At 37.1% G+C, this 19,921-nt stretch overlaps 1 protein-coding gene across 2 annotated transcripts in view; it reads right to left on the reverse strand.

Annotated features, from left to right (window-relative positions):
• The window catches only part of RAD18 (RAD18 E3 ubiquitin protein ligase), a 138,197-nt gene that overhangs the window by 80,887 nt on the left and 37,389 nt on the right, over window positions 1–19,921 (reverse strand). For both annotated transcript variants that reach the window (XM_049863440.1, XM_049863439.1), the window contains exons 5-7: window positions 12,200–12,510; window positions 10,743–10,842; window positions 5,933–6,117 (exon numbers count right to left, since the gene is read on the reverse strand). In XM_049863440.1, the coding sequence (XP_049719397.1) occupies window positions 5,933–6,117; window positions 10,743–10,842; window positions 12,200–12,510 (596 nt within the window). The remainder of the gene's footprint in view (window positions 1–5,932; window positions 6,118–10,742; window positions 10,843–12,199; window positions 12,511–19,921) is intronic.

Raw genomic sequence — 19,921 nt, forward strand, 5'->3', positions numbered from 1 at the left:
GTACATGGCCCAAATGGCTTGTGCTGGGCTACTAACCAAAAAGTTGGTGGTTCAAATCCACCGAACGGCACGACAAAAGAAAGGACTGGCGATCTACTTCCATAAGATTAAAAAAAAACACAAAACCCCAAACCAGTTGCCACCGATTCTGACTCATGGCGACCTAACGTGTTACAGAGTAGAACTACTGCATGGGGTTTTCTTGGCTATAACCTTAACATAAGCAGACAGCCAGGCCTTTCTTCTGTGGTACTACTGGGTGTGTTTGAACCACGCAGTTCTCCTCTGACACACATGGGGTCACTATGAGTCAGATTCGGCAGCAACACGTTTTGATTTTTGGTTTATAGAAATGGCTGATTTCAGGGCTGCAATATCTTGTTATGCCAGAAATAAGAAAAATGATAAGGAAAAACAAAACAATGAAGGCATGTCACAAGAACCAGGAGTCAGCATGAAGAGGCTCCCACTGGTCAGATATGGAACAATATAAACACCAAAATAATTAAGGATGGTAATAAATTATAAATCTGTGAGTCCACTGCAATCATAGAGAAATAAGGAAAAGAATAGAAGAGAAAGGATGGCTCTTATCTTTAGAATCATGTCAAGTACCAACTGGTAAATGTGGAAGGATGGCTGAAGTTAGTAAATCACCATTTTGCAACTATCAGAGAAAAGATTAGTTCAGGCAAAAATTACCAAAGGATGCTAAATATAGGGGTAAAATTTTAATGATATAGGTGTTAAAGGGTCTCTCCATAGATTTATTAGTGGGATGGGGGGGAGTATAACTATTCAGTGGAGAAACTGACCAGGTAATCAACCTGACATCATAAATGAGGGGCAGATAGATGTCAAGTGCCTCTGGATATGATATTCTGAGAAGGATGTCACTTACACAGTATTCTAGCAGAAATGTACAATTCAAATGTAATCACAAGAAAACATTGGGCAAAGCCAAAATGAGAAATATTCTATTTAAAAAAACAAACGCTGTATTCTTTAAAAAACACCAATGTCGGGGGTTTGGGGACCATGGTTTAAGGGGACTTTTAAGTCGATTGGCAAAATAATTCTATTATGAAAACATTCTGCATCCCACTTTGAAATGTGGCGTCTGGGGTCTTAAATGCTAACAAGAGGCCATCTAAGATGCATCAATTGGTCTCAACCCACCTGGATCAAAGGAGAATGAAGAACACCAAGGTCCCACGATAACTAAGAGCCCAAGAGACAGAAAGGGCCACATGAACCAGAGACCTACATCACCCTGAGACCAGAAGAACTAGTTGGTGCCCGGCCACAATCGATGACTGCCCTGACAGGGAGCACAACAGAGAACCCCTGAGGGAGCAGGAGATCAGTGGGATGCAGACCCCAAATTCTCATAAAAAGACCAGACTTAATGGTCTGACTGAGACTAGAGGAATCCCAGAGGTCATGCTCCCCAAACCTTCTGTTGGCCCAGGACAGGAACCATTCCCGAAGACAACTCATCAGACATGAAAGGGACTGGACAGTGGGTAGGAGAGAGATGCTGATGAAGAGTAAGCTAATTATATCAGGTGGACACTTGAGACTGTGTTGGCATCTCCTGTCTGGAGGGGGGATGGGAGGATAGAGAGAGTTGGAAGCTGGCAAAATTGTCACAAAAGGAGAGACTGGAAGGGCTGACTCATTAGTGGGAGAGCAAGTGGGAGTACGGAGTAAGGTGTATATAAACTTATATGTGACAGTCTGACTTGATTTGTAAACGTTCACTTGAAGCTCAATAAAAGTTAATAATAAAAAAAAAAACACCAATGTCATAGAAGACAAAGAAACATGGGAATTGTTCCATACTGAAAGAGACTAAAAAGATATTACAACAAAATGTAATACATAATCCAAGACTGGACCATGAACAATAAGAAAAAAATGCATAAAGGCCATTGTTAGTTCCACTGAAAAAACTGGAATACAGGTGACAGACTAAGTAAAAGTATTGCAACGAAGTGAAATTTACTGAGATTGATAATTGTACTGTGGCAATAAAAGAAAATATTCTTTATTTTAGAAAACACACAATGAAGTATTTAGGGGAAAAAGAGCCAAAATTATATAGCTGATTCGCAGTTTAATAAAAAAATGTGTGTGTGTGTGTGTGTACACAGAAACCCTCAGTGGCACAAACGGTTAAGCACTCAGTTACTAACAAAACGGCTGGCAATCTGAATCCACCCAGACACACCTCAGAGAAAGGATCACAGCCACTGAAAATCTTACAGAGAGCAGTTCTACTCCGAAATACATGGGGTCGCTGTGAGTCAAAATGAACTCAGAGGCAACTGATTCTCCCCACACACAAACACACACACAACACACTCATACATAGGGAAAGAAAAGGAAACTGTAGTTCATAAAGTAACTGGGGAAAAATGCTAACAATAAGTAAGTCTGTGTAGACAGTATATAGGTGCTCTTTATGATAGTCTTTCGCCTTACCTGTAATTTTGAAATTATTTCCAAATTTAAATTTTTTAGAAAGAATACAAAATTATGACCATTTCAGACAAATAAAAGCTAAAAGAATCTGTCTCGAAGGCATACCTACACTATAACAAGTATTAAATAAAGTTCTCAGACAAAAAGAAAATGGTACCAGATAGAAATCAGAATCTATACAAAGAAATGAAAAACAGCTGAAATGGTAAATGTGTAGGTAAATATAAAAGACTTTCCTTTTCATTTTTTTTTTTCTCTGTAAAAGAAAATTGACACATCAAGGCAAAAATGATAACAAGGTATTATGGGGTTTATAACATATGAAATATCTATGACAACAATAAAACAAAGAATGGAAGCATACTATTTTAAGATCCTTATTATGTGTGGGGAAACCCTGGTGGCATTGGGGTTAAGAGTTTGGCTGCTAACCAAAAGGTCGGCAGTTCAAATCTACCAGGTGCTCCTTGGAAACCCTATGGGGCAGTTCTACTCTGTCCTGTAGGGTCGCTATGAGTCAGAATCGACTCGATGGCAATAGGTTTGGTTGGTTTTGGTTTATTATATGTGGAGTAGTATAATATTATTTGAAGGCAGGTTGTGATAAGTATGCATATGGTATACCAAAAACCAAACTCATTCCCGTCAAGTCAATGTGGGCTCATAGGGACCCTGTAGGACTGAGTAGAACTGCTCCACAGAGTTTCCAAGGAGCACTTGTTGGATTTGAACTTCCCACCTTTTGGTTAGCAGACGTACCTCTTAACCACTACACCACCACGGTTTCCAACAGGCCAACAGTGAAGATAAAATGGAATAGTAAAAAATACAAAATTAATCCAAAACGAAGCAGGAAAAAAGAATGATAGAATAGAAAACATACAGAAGAAAATAAGGATAACTGTGGAATTCTATGAAATAGAAAACAGACACAAAATAAAGAAAAATCAATAAAACCAAAAGCTGGTTCTTTGGAAAGATCAATAAAATTGATAACCTCTAGGCAGAACAATCAAGAGAAAAAAGAGAGACGATATACATGACCAATACCAAAAATGAAACAGAGGGCATTGCTACAGGTCCTACACACATTAAAAAACTAATGAGGAAATATTATTTTTTAAATTCTATGACTGTAGAAGGATACCCTAGTGGCATAGTGGTTGAGAACTATGGCTGCTAACCAAAAGGTTGACAGTTCGAGTCCACCAGGCGCTCCCTGGAAACGGTATGGGGCAGTTCTACTCTGTCCTATAGGGTCACTGTGAGTTGGAATCAATTTGATGGCAACAGGTTTGGTTTTTTTGGTTTATGACTGTAGAGGATATACAAATAGCCAACAAACACATGAAAAGACACTCATTATTAACCACTGAGGAGATGCAAATCAAAACCACAGTGAGATACCACCTCACCTCTACTAGAGTGGCTATGATTAAAAAAAGAAAGAAAAAAAGAAAAGAAAATACCAGGTGTTGAACAGGATGCGGAAGAGGAACATAAAATATTGTAGTAGCTTTGGAAAAGTCTGCTAGTTCCTCAAAATGTTAAAATAGAGTTATAATATGACTCAACAACTCCACTCCCAGAAAAATGAAAACATATGACTACATAAAAACTCCGTACACAAATACTCTTAGCAGCATTCTTCACAACTGGCAAAAGGTGGAAAAATTCCAGACGTCAATCAACTGATGAATGGATTAAAAACTGTAGCATATCCACACAATGAAACAGTATTCAACAATGAAAAGGAATGAGGTATTGATACATCACAGATAAACCTAGAAAATATGCTAGGTGAAAGAAGGCAGTCACAAAAGACGACATGTTGTATGATTCCATTTATATGAAATATCTAGAATAGGCAAATCTATAGAGACAGAAAGTAGATTTGTGGTTGTAAGATATGTGAATTTTATCTCAATAAAGCTATTAAAAACCAATGTAATAAACCATACCACATAATAATAAAAAAAAAACCCATATGACCATATATGCATACATCTGGCAAAAGATCTGTACCCAGAAAAGGTCAAGAACTCTCACAAATCAGCAAGAAAAAGTTAGACCCCCAGCACAGAAAAAACGGGCATAACACATTTCACAAAAGAGGACATCCAGATGACCAATAAACATGTGCTGACCATCATAAGTCATTGGGGAAATGAAAACCATAAGGAGACACTACCACAAGCCACCAGACGCATAAAATGAAAAATTAATAATACTGATGTTGTCAAGGATGTGAAACAGCTGGAACTCTCATGCCCTCCTGATAAGAGTATACATTGGTAATGAGTTTTTGGCTGTGTCCGTGAAAGCTCAACATCTGCAAATACGTAACATTCCACTCCCACAAGACGTGTAAAACATTATTTGTACCAGTATTGTTCTTAATGTCCAAAGAGGGGGAACAATCCAACTGTTCATCACCACTGAATGGATAAAGTGTGATACATTTATACAAAAGAATACTGTATAGCAACAAAAATGGAAAACCACAAATTCACACAAAAACATGGATGAAAATGCACAAATGATACCAGATTCAAAAGAATACATAAGCTGTGATTCCATTTACATGAAAATCAAAAACAGGCAAAATTACTAAATGGTGTTGAAAGTCAAGACAGTGATGGAGGTTAACAGTTGGGAGGGGAGAGGACAGGCCCTTCCGGGATGCTGGTAGTATTCTATTTTTTGATCGGAGGAGTGGTTGCAAAGGCATTTTTACTTGTGATAATTCATCGAGTAGTACACTTGTAATTGTACACTTCCTCTTTGCATGTTATACTACACTTTTAAAGACATTAGACAATTCTATTTTTATATGTGCTAGTAATAGATCTCCAAATTTTGTGTGGTTAAATGAAAAACATAAACCATAAAACTGTATAATACTCACATTTTAATAAAAAAAAGATGAAGGACATATGTTTATGTGTAATAATCACAATGGTAACATTTATTGAATGCTAACTACTCACCAGGTACAATACCAAGCACTTTACATACATTTTATCATTTATTCCTCTCAAAAACACTTGGAAGTTGATAGTATTATACCCCTCACTTTACAGATGAGAAAGCTGAGGTATGGAGAGATGAAGTAACCTGCCCGAAGAAGTTACCTAGCCACAAAGCAGCAAAACTGAGATTGTAACTCAGGTTCTCCAGCTCCACCCTGAACCACCACACTATCTCTGGAAACTGGCAACCATGGTTGCCTCTGAGAAGAAGATTTGGGGACCAGGAGACAGACTAAGAAAAAAGCTTGTTTATCACAGTATACTCTAGGTACCTTTTGACTGAATACAATTACACGTATTCTCTATTATTGAAAACGTATTTATTAAATTTTCTTCTATTGCCCTATGGTTTATAAGCCCTGAGCTACTCAGAAAAGCTTTATTCAGAGGGCAAGCATAACTCATTGCTTTACCTGATTTAGGGTGCAGAGCATCACACTGGGCATTGTACATGTGTACAAATTCCTGGTGCCTTTTAATGAGCTGTTGTTTATTTCCTTGAGTAGATAATCCATGCTGTTTTAACTTTTTCTTTAAATCGCGATCAGAGAGCAAGTTATATACAGTTTTGGCCAGTGGCTTTCTTTTGCAAACAGAACTGAAAAGGAAAAAAAGAGTTCACTGAGGATTACTGTTAATTTAAATGCTTTTCATGTAAACAGTAATTTACCTTCTGACTCAACACCTGGGTGACTGGGAGAACATTAGAGCCATTAAGACAAAAAGGGAAAGGAGGAGGAGGATCAAGTCTGTGGATGATGTTGACAGCACTCGACATGATGCATCTGATGTGACTGCGGTACCCTCAGATAGCGTGTAGGAGGCAGCTGAAAGTGACAGACTTAGGTGTCAGAAAGAGGTCAGGCCTAAAAATGCGGCCTTGGGACCCATCTAGAAGGCTTATAGATCAAATGCTTGAGAACTTCACTTAGAATCACAGTTAGGTAGACCTATTCAATTCTCTACCACTTTAAAGCAAGTTTTTCCTAAAATGCCCAGGGCTTCCATGCAAAATCCCTGTAAAAACCAGTTATCTCAGGTGATTAGAGTGCAAAAGCTATTGAGGGTTAGGCTTCGGACTTTAGGATATATTATCATATTTAGCTTTTCGGGAAAAAAAAAATTCTGATCCACAAGCAAAACTGCTCCCTTAAGCCCCAGGCAATCAATTTGCAAAAGCACTAGATGAATAATAAAAGAAGACCTGTTAGGATGGTTGGCTTTACCCAACTCATTACCACCAGGGAAAAAAGAAATCAGAAAGTTGGGGGATAGACGGTATTCTTGCAGTATCATCTTCAAAGAACACAACTGAAAACAACAAAAAACACAACAGAGTTTTGTTCAACTTCAGTAACTTGTACAGCACTACAAAAAGTGTACTAGCAAAATCGTCACCTGGCTTTTCATTGTATTTACATAATTACTACACTGATAATCACTAAGCCACAATTTTAAATATAATAAAGCCATATTAATATACTTTCTCCCACTCCCTCCAAAGGAAGAAATAAACATTGCTTCTTAAAATGGAATAGAATTCCAACTACCTAAAAGTACCAATGACTTGAGACCATTTTATTATGGTCAAGTACATCGCCTAGCTCAGTGCTATGGCAATTAAAAAAAAAAAATGGCAATTAGGTGTTTAATAAATACATATTAAAGGTGGTCATTACAATTGCAATCATGTGCAACTGAGAATCTGAAACTAATAGGTTTATCTAAAAAATAAGATTTTATGAAAGACTTGTATATAACGAATTTCCACAAGGCTGTGCTTTCTAAACTTTAGTGTACCTCAGAATCAACTAGAGCGCTGTTTAAAATGCAGATTCTCAGGATCCTTCCCCACCATAATCAAAAACCAAACCCACTGCCGTCGAGTCGATTCTGACTCATAGCAACCCTATAGGACAGAGCAGAACTGCCCCATAGAGTTTCTAAGAAGCGCCTGGCGGATTCTAACTCCTGACCTCTGGGTTAGCAGCCGTAGCACTTAACCACTACGCCACCAGGGTTTCCTCCTTCCCCACACCACCCACCAATTCTGCTTCAGGTGTGAAGTGGAGACCTAAAATCAGTATTTGTAACAAGGTTCCTCAGGGTAAGTCTGATGCAAATGGTTCAAAGGCCCATCTGTATAGATAATAGCCTGAAACCAATAAAACATTTCGCTATTAACCATCAGTACCATTCCCTGGCTAAATTAACTTTTTTTATGCTCTGTTGATAAAGTCTAAAAGCCAGAGATCACTACTTTAACTGTGGAAAGGCCTGCAACCCCTCAGCAGATTACATTTTTCTGAAAATTGTTCTTCTTATAATAACAGCTCATTGGATACTATAAGGCTGATAGAATTATGGCATAATAAAATCACAGTAGGCAGCAACAGCTGAATCATTTTGTAGGTGGTTATACAAACACAGTGAGGGACAATTCATTAACTTCATATCTAAAACATTTATTTTATCAAGGATAGATGATTAAACTTGTAACTGTAAAATTCCAGTGAAAAACTGTACTATTCACTGGCATTTACAATGGAAAGAACCACCAGAGTTCAACAAGTTCCATGAAGAATTTTAAAATATGACACCTGATAAACATTTCCCCAAACATCAAAATGACACTGATCTTTCTTCCTTGATTTAGTAGCCCTGAGTAAAGCATTTAAGGGGCTCTGAAGACATCAAAAGGAATAGGGTATTGTTTGAATCAACTCCTGGTATCAATCTATAGAATGGGTTAAGAGTCATCATTCACACCTAAGAGATGCCCTGACACAGTGTTGGGGAGGGCATTTAAAAACTGACGAAGGCTCATCTATGTGACCAGACCCCAGGATGTGGCTCAATGCTTCCCAAAGTGTATCTTCACAAACACTAGTTTTCAAAGACGTTAATATATATAACTAATGAGGACAAAAAGGTTTTGTGGTCAAATAAACTTAGGAATCACTGGGTTAAACAAAATCCAACATTTATCTTTGATGTAGGACTTCTCAGGGCCTTCAATGCACTAGCCTGTATAGTGAGTGAATCTCTCCCTAAGGGCAAGACACAGTATGCAAGCTCCTTTGTTGCACTACAGAGCAACCAGCAGGATTTAGGAACCATTATTGGAATTTAATCTTAAACACATGGAAGAGTATGTCTGTGGGAGAAATTGGCAGAACTAAATGCGCTAGAAGAAACACGACAGATGCGTCTAGAAAAAGAGGGGTCCAAGCAAGATTATCAGTGCTGATTCTTTACTCTTCAAAGAGAAAATGCTAAGCTTCTATATTCCCAACTCATTCTTCAGGAAGAAACATGTCTGAAGAGAAGATCAGCTCATCGGGTTATTACGGTTTACAGGAAAAAATCCTTGGGATTATACATTTATTCCAAATTTTCAATAACTAAGCAACCTAAAAAGTGTAACCTTTATTCTTATCAACCAATTTATCTATTTGGAGGGGTACTGTGTATGCAAGACTGCCCCCAGGTTTCAGCACGTATGTTGCTTAATGTAAATTAATAATGCATCATTGAGCTTTACACATTAGCTTTTGTAAGTTATAACATCACGAGTTTGTCCCTCAGAACCTGCATTCCCCTGATTAACTCATAAAAAGTAAGTGACTTTTTTTTATCTTTAGTCACAAAGAATAATAATAGTAACAATGAAAAAATGGCCCTGCCTAACTAATATGGTCTTTGGAAAATACTCTTCCAAGTCCTTCAAACCGGTCAAACACGAGAGCCAATCATTCTATTCATCTCCACCTCTCAGGTAGCATTAATTTCTTCAGCTTCCCTCCTCACTACTAACACCAAATTTCTCTGTATTATCACCTATTCTCTCCCCCCTTACTCTTGTTTCAGAATAAAGACCCTTTCTGCATGGCAAGGTTAACCTCATTACTAGACTCATGATCTCTTGTGCTCCTGACCTTGTTTCATTTATCATCTGCTTTCTGCCTGGAGACAGTGGAAAGAAAGAGACTAAAGGCTTAAATAACCTCTATTTTGAAAAATAAAATCTTCCTTTGATCTTAGTGCTCGCTCCTTCCCCAAACTACCAATTCATCTATTTTCCTCCCTTCGTCACCAGACTCACTCGATACATACCTCCTGCTTCCTTATTATTTTCACTGACCACTGATTACTTACAACTCTGTAATTCAACTTTGACTAAAATTTCGATCCTGAACAACATACATGCAACAGTACCGCACTAGCTTAACACATTGAAGGAGGCCTGGTGCACAGTGGCTAAGGCGATTGGCTGCTAAATGGCCGGAGTCCACTAGCCGCTCTGTGGGAGAAAGATGTGGCAATGTCCTCCCACAAAGACTGACACTCCTGGAACCCTATGGGACAATCCTACTCTGTTCTATAGGGTCGTTATGAGTCAGAATTGACCCGACAACAGTGAGTTTAATAAATTAGTGTGACTATGATGTATAAAACAGAACGACATAGTAGTTTGAGCACAAATACTGAGGTGACAACTTATTAGTTGTGTCACCTGAGTGGTCTGAGGTGAAGGGAACATTACATCCCATACATACCCTTTTGAATCTTTTTATATCACGTGTACAGGGATGGATTACCCAATATGCAAGGTACGCCACGGGCTTACTTCTGCTTACTTTGTAGTGTAATTTCACAGTGAAACCCATGTGAAATTGTGCGCTACAGATTAGTAAATAAGCTCAAGTGAGCCCGTGCATACCCTGCTTACTGGTTAACCCACTCTTGTATGTGTATATAACTGCCTATTCAAAAAAATTTAATTAAATTCTTGAAAAAGCTTGATTTAAACTTTTTAAACTTCTGGCCTTTTTAAGAACCAAAGAAAGATTTTATATGTTTTACATTCAGAGTCTAACTCTGCTTTTCTTTTGACCAAGTGGCTTTACAGTAGTTCTAAAATACTAAGAGAAGAAAACAAGTTTAAAAAGAATTTAATTCTAAGTCACTAATTTCTTGTTATGTCAAATTTTATTAGGAATTCAAGCATTCAATATAGTATCTAGCAAAGTGAGAGCTGAGAGACAATAAGGAGAGGGAACAGCAGAGCTGGCCAACTGGATTAAAAGAAAAAGCAAGGGGGAAAGGGAATATGGCAGCTGGTCACCAGAATAAAACGAGCACTGGATTTTTTTTTCAAGTGTATAAAGCACGAAAAGTAGCTAGCTAAAGTAAGTCAATGGTTATGCTTAACTTTCTTACCTTCTGAGGCTTTCTTTCTTCTCTTCACGTGATAAACAGCTGTCTAAGTGCTTATTAATGTGATTTTCTGAAATACTAACCCCACAAACAGGACAATCCACTGTAATTTTTAAAAAGAGAGAGACTTCATTAAAGGGTCAAAATAATATAACCTGGCATCTTCCAGCTATTAAGATAAAAAAAAATACAGAATTCCAACCTTAACATGAACTTAGAAAAGAAGGAAAAAAATAAATAAAAGACACATAAGGGTAGCAGGAGTGGGACAATCTGGTACTGGGCAATGGCTGAACAGTTGGAATCCTGGGCCCCGAGGAAAAGACTGCAGATAAACTTGGAACTTCGTTTATTAGAAAATACTTCAGTTAAGTTTTTTCTGCCAAGGTCTGACCAGACTATAAAACTAATGTTAAATTTTCTCAAGCCATCCATGTTTAGTACAGAAGTAATCACAACACCCTGAGAAAGACATACCTGGTGGGGGTGGGGAGGATAGGCACAGCTAGATTACAGCATTTATTGGATTAGGCCAACTACTGTTCAATTCTGTCAATGGTTACAAATTCATTAACTTAGCTCTCGTTTGTAATTACAAATGTAAAGTTAAGATTAGAACATGCGATAGTTCTTAAATGGTTTCATAGAGTTGCATGAATTTGTGAAGGTATCTTAGGGCCAAGAGACCATCAAGGGTAATGTAACTATCAAACTAAAAGCACTACAATGAGAACTGTCAATTGATAAAAAGACTCAGCCAGGATGACACATGCTAAGAAATGTGAGTAAAACTTACATATCCGTATAAAATTTAAGCATTTGGCCCATAGGTCATATTTTGCCAATCCCTGATGTAGAACATAGTTATTCCAGAAGTTTAAAGTTCTTCAGCAAAAACCTGGAGATACCTACGCACAGAGTGTATTGAGAGAACAGTGGGGAAATCAGCATGGCTAGAGCAAATGTTTTTTTGACAGGGAGAGGTGAGACGTGAGGCCAGAAAGGTAGGCAGGAGTCAAACTGTCAAAGGCTTTAAATGCCAGACAGAACAGCGAGGATTTTATTCAAAACACACTGGGCAGCCACTGGAGGCATTCAAGCAGTGTCACAGTAAGATAAAAACAGCCCTTGAAAATTAAACCAGAATTGATACGCAGAAGGAAAGGAGTTGGGGTGGGGTCTAAAGCTGACAAGTAGAAAACTAATGCAATACTTCAAGTGTGAACTAAAAGTGCTTTGTTTTTGCGGCAGCCAGCCAGAATTCCTATTCTATGGGAGAGAAAGAGAAAAAACATAACTAGAAGCACTGCCATGTCAATCTCTGGGATTGTAATAAGGTGAAATCTAGTTTGCCCTTTCCCACTCCTTCCCCCTCAAAAATTGCTGCTCTTTTATTCTTATGTGATGTGGGGTGAGAAGATTTCCATTAAGAAAACACACATAGGAAAACATTTTCCTACCTTTAGTAACTTGTTTCGAAGTAGATGTAGAGGGTGTCTCGGGACCTGTCTTTTCTCCAGGAGTTGTCTTTTTGTTTTCTGCAGGAGCGTTGGCCTCTTTTTGACGGCTGAATTTACTTTCATTTTCTTTTATCAACTCTGACGTAGAACTACCAAATTCTCGGATCAAGAAATTGTCCATTAACTTGCTCCCTGGCTTTAGAGAATGTCTGGAACCTACAGGAATATGCACTTTAACAGCAAGATTCTTTGAAGAGGTGGAAACAGGAGAGGTGGGTGGTGACTCTAAGGCAAACTGCAACAGATGATTCCTTGAAGCACAAAAGACACAACAGATAATTAAAATATCAAATTACACATAATAAATTAACTACATAAGTTGTTTCTCCAATTAATACTTGTTTCTATGAAATACAGAACTTACTCTATGATGACAACCAAACCAAAGTGGTTTCTTCTAGAATAAAATATAAAACAATAAATCTGACTTAAAAGGGAGTTAATCTGTCTACAAAAGAAAATGGAGGACTTCAGGTTCTGGCTATGGAGAGTAGTTATTATCAGACTCACTCTCCAACCATAAACATCTTTAAAATCTAGATAAAACAATTGTTTGTCGGCACTGGCCTATAGTCAACACAAGGCTGCAACTCTTGAGAGAGAGAGAAACATAAGGTGACCCACCACTCATGCAAGCTTTACCCCTGTAAGCATTTTCCAGCAGTTGAGCATTGAACTGGAGCCCAAACAGAGAACAGCGTTCTTATTGGGTAAACAGAGATCAGAATTCTAGGCAATGGTGGCTGGAATTAGGGGGCTGAGGGTGCTGGAGAGGGGCAAGGCACAAAAAGGAACCTCAAAAGTCTGCTTAGAAATTCTCGTTTATTCCTGATCATCTCCAGGGCTGCGCGTGCAAACTACCAAAGGTTTGGGAGGCTGAGATTCCAAAGGTCAGTGCTGGATAGAGGTTGGAGTTTGAGCCCAGCCAAAACTGAGTGACTTTGATGAGGGCCTTGGATATTCCTTTAAGACCCCACAAAGACTATACCTTAAAAGAAGGACCACATTCTAGAAATATACACGAAAGTGAAAAAGACTCAACCCAACAAAACACTAAATCAGGCTTTGACAGAATAAAGGTAAAAAGCTGATAATTTAACTGCCTGCCAGAACAAAACTCATCAACCTTCAAAGGAGGATAACTCACAGCCTCTATATATATAATATTTCATTCACAATGTTCAACACATTTAAAATTTACTAGACATGCAAAGAAGCAAGAAAAAGTAGCCACTAATCAAGAGATAAAATAATCAATAGAAGCAGACCCAGATGTAATCCAAAGAGTGGCATTATCAAATAAGGACTTCGAAATAACTATGACGAATATTTTTTAAAAAAAAGAAGACAATATGGACTAATGAATAAAGAGATAGTATATTTTAAGACAGAAATAAGATCCATTAAAAAAAAAAAGACTCAAACATTCTAGAATTGCAAAATATAATATCTATCATTATTATTATTATTAGGTGGGTATAACAGCAGACAGAAGAAGAAAAGATTAGTAAACTTGAAGACAGATCAACAGAATATATCTAAACTGTGACACAGAGAGAAAGAAGTACTGTATAAGAGAGGTATGGGATATGGTTCAACATTGTGTAACTGGAATCCCAGGAGGAGCAGGAAGAGACAACAGAACATAAGCAAAATTAGAGTAATGGCTGAGAATTTTCCAGATCTAATGGGGGAAAAAAATCAACCCACAGATTCAAAGACAGCAAACTCCAAACAAGATAAAAACAAAGAAAACCAAATCTAGGCATATTATAAATAAGCGGCTAAAAATCTAAAATAAAGAAAAAATTTTGTAAACAACCAGAGAAAAATAAGTGGGCAATGGTTAAGCACTCAGCTACTAACTTAAAGGTTAGTGGCTCAAACTCATCCAGCGGTTCCACAGAGAAAGAACTGGCAACCTGCTTCCATAAAAATCATAGCTCTCAGCCTCGGCACTATTGACTCTTTGGGCCAGATAATCTTCTTGTTGTGAAAGGCTGTTCTGTGCACTGTAAGATACTTAGAGGCATTCTACAGCACCCACTAAATGCCAGTAACATACCTTCCCCACCAGGTGAGAACCAAAACATCTCCAGACATTGCTAAATGCCCCCTGGCAGCAAAATTGCTCCCAGTTAGGAGAATAACAATAACAAAATACCACTTACTGCTCAGCAGAAACTATGGAAGCAAGAAGGTAATAGAATGATATCTTTAAAGTATAGAAAGAAAACAAAACTGCCAAGAATTCTACTCCCAGTGAAAATATTCTCCCAAAATGAAGGCAAAATAAGGACACACTCATGCAAACAAAAGCTAAGAAAATTCCTCAGACAAGAAACACTACAAAATATGTTCTTCAGGCCAAAGGAAAATGATCCTACAGGGAAACATGAAAATGCCAACAAGAGCCAACAGCTCCAGAAAAGATAAATATATGGGCAAATACAAGACTATTAGCTGTTTTAAAACACCAACAGCAATGTCTTGGTAGATTTATAACATATACAGAAGTAAGATATTTCAAAACATAGGAAAAAAGGGATTAAATAATGCAAAAGGATTGTAAAGTTCTTGCACTGTGCAGGTCATGGTAAAAGCACTAATTTACGGTACACTTAAGGGTATATTTTGCAATTTCTAGGGTATTCACTTAAAAGAGTAACATTAAAAGATATAAAGAAAAAACAAAAGAGATAAAATAATAAAACCTATTAATGTTATTAAAAAGACAGGAATGGAGGAATAACAAAAAAAGATGGACAATTAGAAAACAAAGAGCAAGGTGGTAAATAGTAGCTACATTAAATGTAATGGACTAAACACTCCAACTAAAAGATAAATATTGTCAAAAATGGATTAAAAAACAAGACACAATTATATGCTGTTTAAAAGAAAGACTTTAAATACAAAGACTCAGGTTGAAAACAAAAGGATGAAAAAAAGATATACCATGCAAACACTAAGAAAAAGCTGATATGGCAACATTAACAGCAAACAAAATAGGCTTCAAGGCAAAAAATATTATGAGAGATAAAGAGGGAGATCTTGTTCTGACAAATGGTTGATTCAATTGCAAGCCATAATAATCATAAACGTATATGCACCTAATGGCATCACTTCAAAATGCATAAAGCAAAAACTGACGGAACTAAAAGGAGAGATAGCCAATCCACAATGATAGTTTAAACAATAGTGTGTTTAAATCTAATTAATAAATAATTGAATAATTTTAAAAAAAAGAATAATTATTATGAGTTAATAATTATTATCATCAATAGATAATAGACTAGACAAAAAATTCTGTAAGATTACAAAAGATTTGAACCAACCACATAACTAACAAATATAAAACACTACATCTGACAACTTCAGAATACACATTCTTTTCAAGTACACACAGCACATTTATCAACACAGACTATATTCTGTGCCATAAAACAAGTCTCAACAAATTTCTAAGGACTGAAATTATTGAGTCTATCTTCTCTGACCACTGTGGAATTCACATGGAACTCAATAACAGAAACAAAGAGAACAAATGTTAAAAAATTAAGCACCACACTTCTAAATAATCCCAGTCAAATCACAATAGAAATTAGAAAATATTCTGAGTTGAATGATAATGAAACTGCAATATATCAGAAAGTGTGGGGGTTTGCTAAAACAGTTCCTAGAGATTAAGTCATAGTTTAAATGCACATATTAAAATAGCTGAAAATCCATACTCCAAACTTTCAACTTAAAAGCTAGGAAAAAAAGAGCAAACTAAAAAAAATAACAATTAGTCCACTAGAAAAGAGACATATAAGAGAAAGTGAACAAAGCTAAAAATTGGTTCTCTGAAAAGATTAATAAAATTAATAAACCACTACCAGTACTGGAGCCCTGGTGGCATAGTGGTTAAGCGCTCAAGACAGAAGCGACTCCACGGCAGTGGGTTTGGTTTTTTTTATCTTTACCAGTATTGAAAAAGAAAAAATGAGCAAAATAAAAACTACCAAAACAAAAGTAGACATCCTTACAAATCCCACAGAAATTAAAAGATAACATTTTATACCAATAAATTTGAAATTTTAGATGAAATGGACATATGAAAAGCATTCATTGAAAAACACTATTCATCAAAACTGACAAAGGCGTGTGCATATATCAAAATCCAATGAATTGTACACAAATGTATTTCACTATATATATATATCTCAAACACAGTGTAAAAGTGTTTACAGTAACAAAAGTCAAGAGACAGTAAAAATAACAATTTTTAAAACCTCACTGATATACTACCACAAACCACCAGAAAGGCTAAAATTAAAAATATTAAGAATACCAATTGTTGCCAAGAGACAGAAACAGCCACATAAACCAGAAACTACACCAGAGGAACTAGATGGTGCCCAGTTACAACCGATGACTGCCCTGACAGGGAACACAACAAAGAACCCCTGAGGGAGCAGGAGAGCAGTGGGATGCAGACCCCAAATTCTCATAAAAAGACCATACTTAATGGTCTGACTGAGACTCGAAGGACCCTGGAGGTCATGGTTCCCAGACCTTCTGTTAGCCCAAGACAGGAGCCATTCCTAAAGCCAACTCTTCAGACAGGGATTGGACTGGACTACGGGATAGAAAATGATACTGGTGAAGAACGAGCTTCTTGGATGAAGTAGACACATAAGACTATGTTGCTATCTCCTGTCTGAAGGGGAGATGAGAGGGTAGAGAGGGTCAGAAGCTGGCCAAATGGACACGAAAAGAGAGAGTGGAGGGAAGGAGTGTGCTGTCTCATTAGGGGGAGAGGAATTAGGAGTATATAGCAAGGTGTATATAAATAATTTTTGTATGAGAGCCCAACTGGATTTGTAAACTTTCACTTACAGCACAATAAAAATTAAAAAAAAAAGAATACCAATTGTTGGGGAGGATATGAAGGAGCTAGAACTCTCATACTTTGCTGGCATGGGTATAACTAAATCTAACAATTTTGAAACTAACTTTAAAAATACAAATAAATGAATGCCTATGAACTAGCAATTATATTCCTAGATATATGCCAAGAGAAATACAGTAAAAAGGCATGCATGAGAATGTTCACAGCAACCGTATTCAAGATAGACAAAAAGAACCTATAAAAAACCCAAATGTCTATCAATAAGAGAATTGTTGCTGCTGTTAGGTGCCATTGAGTCAGTTCCAACTCATAGCAACGCTGTGTACAACAGAACGAAACAATGGCCCAGTCACGCGCAATCCTCACAATCATTGATACGTTGGAGCCCATTTGTGCAACCACTGTGTCAATCCGTATCGTTGAGGGTCTTCCTCTTTTTCGCTGATCATTTACTTTACCAAGCATGATGTCCTTCTCCAGGGACTGATCCCTCCTGATAACATGTCCAAAATACTTGAGAGGAAATCTTGCCAGCCTCACTTCTAAGGAGCATTTTGGCTGTACTTCTTCCAAGACAGATTTGTTTGTTCTTCTGGCAGTTCATGGTATATTCAATATTCTTCACCAACAACATAATTCAAAGGAATCAATTCTTCTTCAATCTTCTTTATTCATTGTCTAGCTTTCACATTCATATGTGGCGACTGAAAATATCATGGCTTGGGTAAGGCGCACCTTAGCCCTCAGAGTGACATCTTTGCTTTTTAACACTTCAAAGTGGTCTTTTCCAACAGATTTGCCCGATGCTTCTGTGGGCGTTGACTGTGGATCCAAGTAAAACAAAATCCTTGACAACTTCAGCATTTTCACTCCTCATTGTGATGTTGCTTATTGGTCCAGTTGTGAGGATTTTCGTTTCTTTATGTTGAGGTGTAATCCACACTGAAGGCTGTAGTCTTTGATCTGCATCAGTAAATACTACAACACAGCAACACACAAGCCAACACAGTACAACAAACCAACATATGAATGGTGGAATAAGGGAATTAAGAAACAAATTATGCACATACTCTCACCCGAAATCCAAAAACTCAATAGAAAAAGATCAAATGCTGACCACGATGATATATTATTTGATTGGATTTTCCTGTCTCTATTGGCCTGAAGTCAACAAAATCACTCTATCAACACTCATACCACTTAGGGGTTGGCTGCTTCAGTGAGAGGACATGGTATAAACAGAACAAAGTAGCAATTGCTCTAGTCAGCTTCACAGTTTTACAGAAATTCATGAAAATTCTGTTTACAAATACACACACACATCAAGATGTCCTGCTTCATAACCTATTTGTCAGCCTTCAGAGAAACATTTTGACTCTTGTAAATATGTCCTGAGACTAAGAAATATTACCTAATACTTTAAAATGAATAATCAGTGTTGGGGGAAAGTGAGTAGAGATATAGAAGAATCAAGATTGTTTATGAGGAGGCAAATGTTTGAGGTAGATGATGCATTTATTATACAATTTTCCCTACTTTTGCATATGTTTGAATTTTTCCACAATAAAAAGTCTGAAAATAAATAAGTAAAAGCTACAGAGGCAGGAAGGTTTTCCTTTGAAGAAAAACAGAAATACAATAAAAATACAGAAGCACAATCACAACAGCCTCTTGTCCTTCCAGGATCTGGATTTGGTGCAAAGACGGCTCTAAGAAAAGCTTTCATTGCATTATGGCAAAGTAAAGCACACACCATTAACTAATAGATAAAACCGTCTGGAGTGAAACACTTCCACATTACCACAGGAGGATTTCTCTTCATCTCAGCGCTTACTAGAGATAACTCTGGTTTTTGTTTTTATTCACAATTCAGATGAATTTACTTCTGCTACTTTGCTCTGTTACTTTAATACATGCCAATAAAGAGAGTGTCAGGCTATAGTATCGTTGCAATGTTAAAATAATCCCCTATCTTAAAATTAAAATTCAACAATTTATTCAAGTGCTAGTTGTCCTCATGAAGCTTACACTATAGTAATGGAAGAGAGAAAAGACACACATAGCATGTGGGAAAAGTGCTATGAAAAAAATAATAATAAAGCCAAGTACGAGGAAGTGTTACGGTTTGAATTGTGTCTCCCCAAAATGTATGTCAACTTGGCCAGGCCATGATTCCCAGTATTGTGTGGCTGTCCACCATTTACAGCAATTTATGTACCTTAAAAAAGATACACAGCTTCATTAGCCATCAGAGAGATACAAATCAAAACCACAATGAGATACCATTTCACTCCCAATAGGATGGATAAGTAGGGAAACCCTGGTGGTGTAGTGGTTAAGAGTTCGGCTGCTAACCAAAAGGTCAGCAGCTCAAATTCACCAGGCACTCCTTGGAAACTCTATTAGGCAGTTCTACTTTGTCCTATAGGGTCGCTATGAGTAGGCATCGACTGACGGCAATAGATTTTTTTTTTTTTAGGATGGGTAAGCAGGAAAAAATAGGAATAACAGGATCTTTTTTTTATACATACAGAACCCCCAAAGAGTCCACAAGAAACCTACTGGAACTAATATAAAGATTCAGTAGAGCAGCATGATACAAGATCAACATATAAAAATCAGTTGGATTCTTAGATACCAACAAAGGGAACCTCAAAAAGGAAATCAGGAAAACAATACCATCTATAATAATTCCTAAAAGGATAAAATACTTCGGAATAAATCCAACCAGAGATGTAAATGATCTATACAAACAAAACTACAAAACA

Source organism: Elephas maximus, chromosome 20 (assembly GCF_024166365.1).
Source record: "Elephas maximus indicus isolate mEleMax1 chromosome 20, mEleMax1 primary haplotype, whole genome shotgun sequence".
NCBI lineage: Eukaryota > Metazoa > Chordata > Mammalia > Proboscidea > Elephantidae > Elephas > Elephas maximus.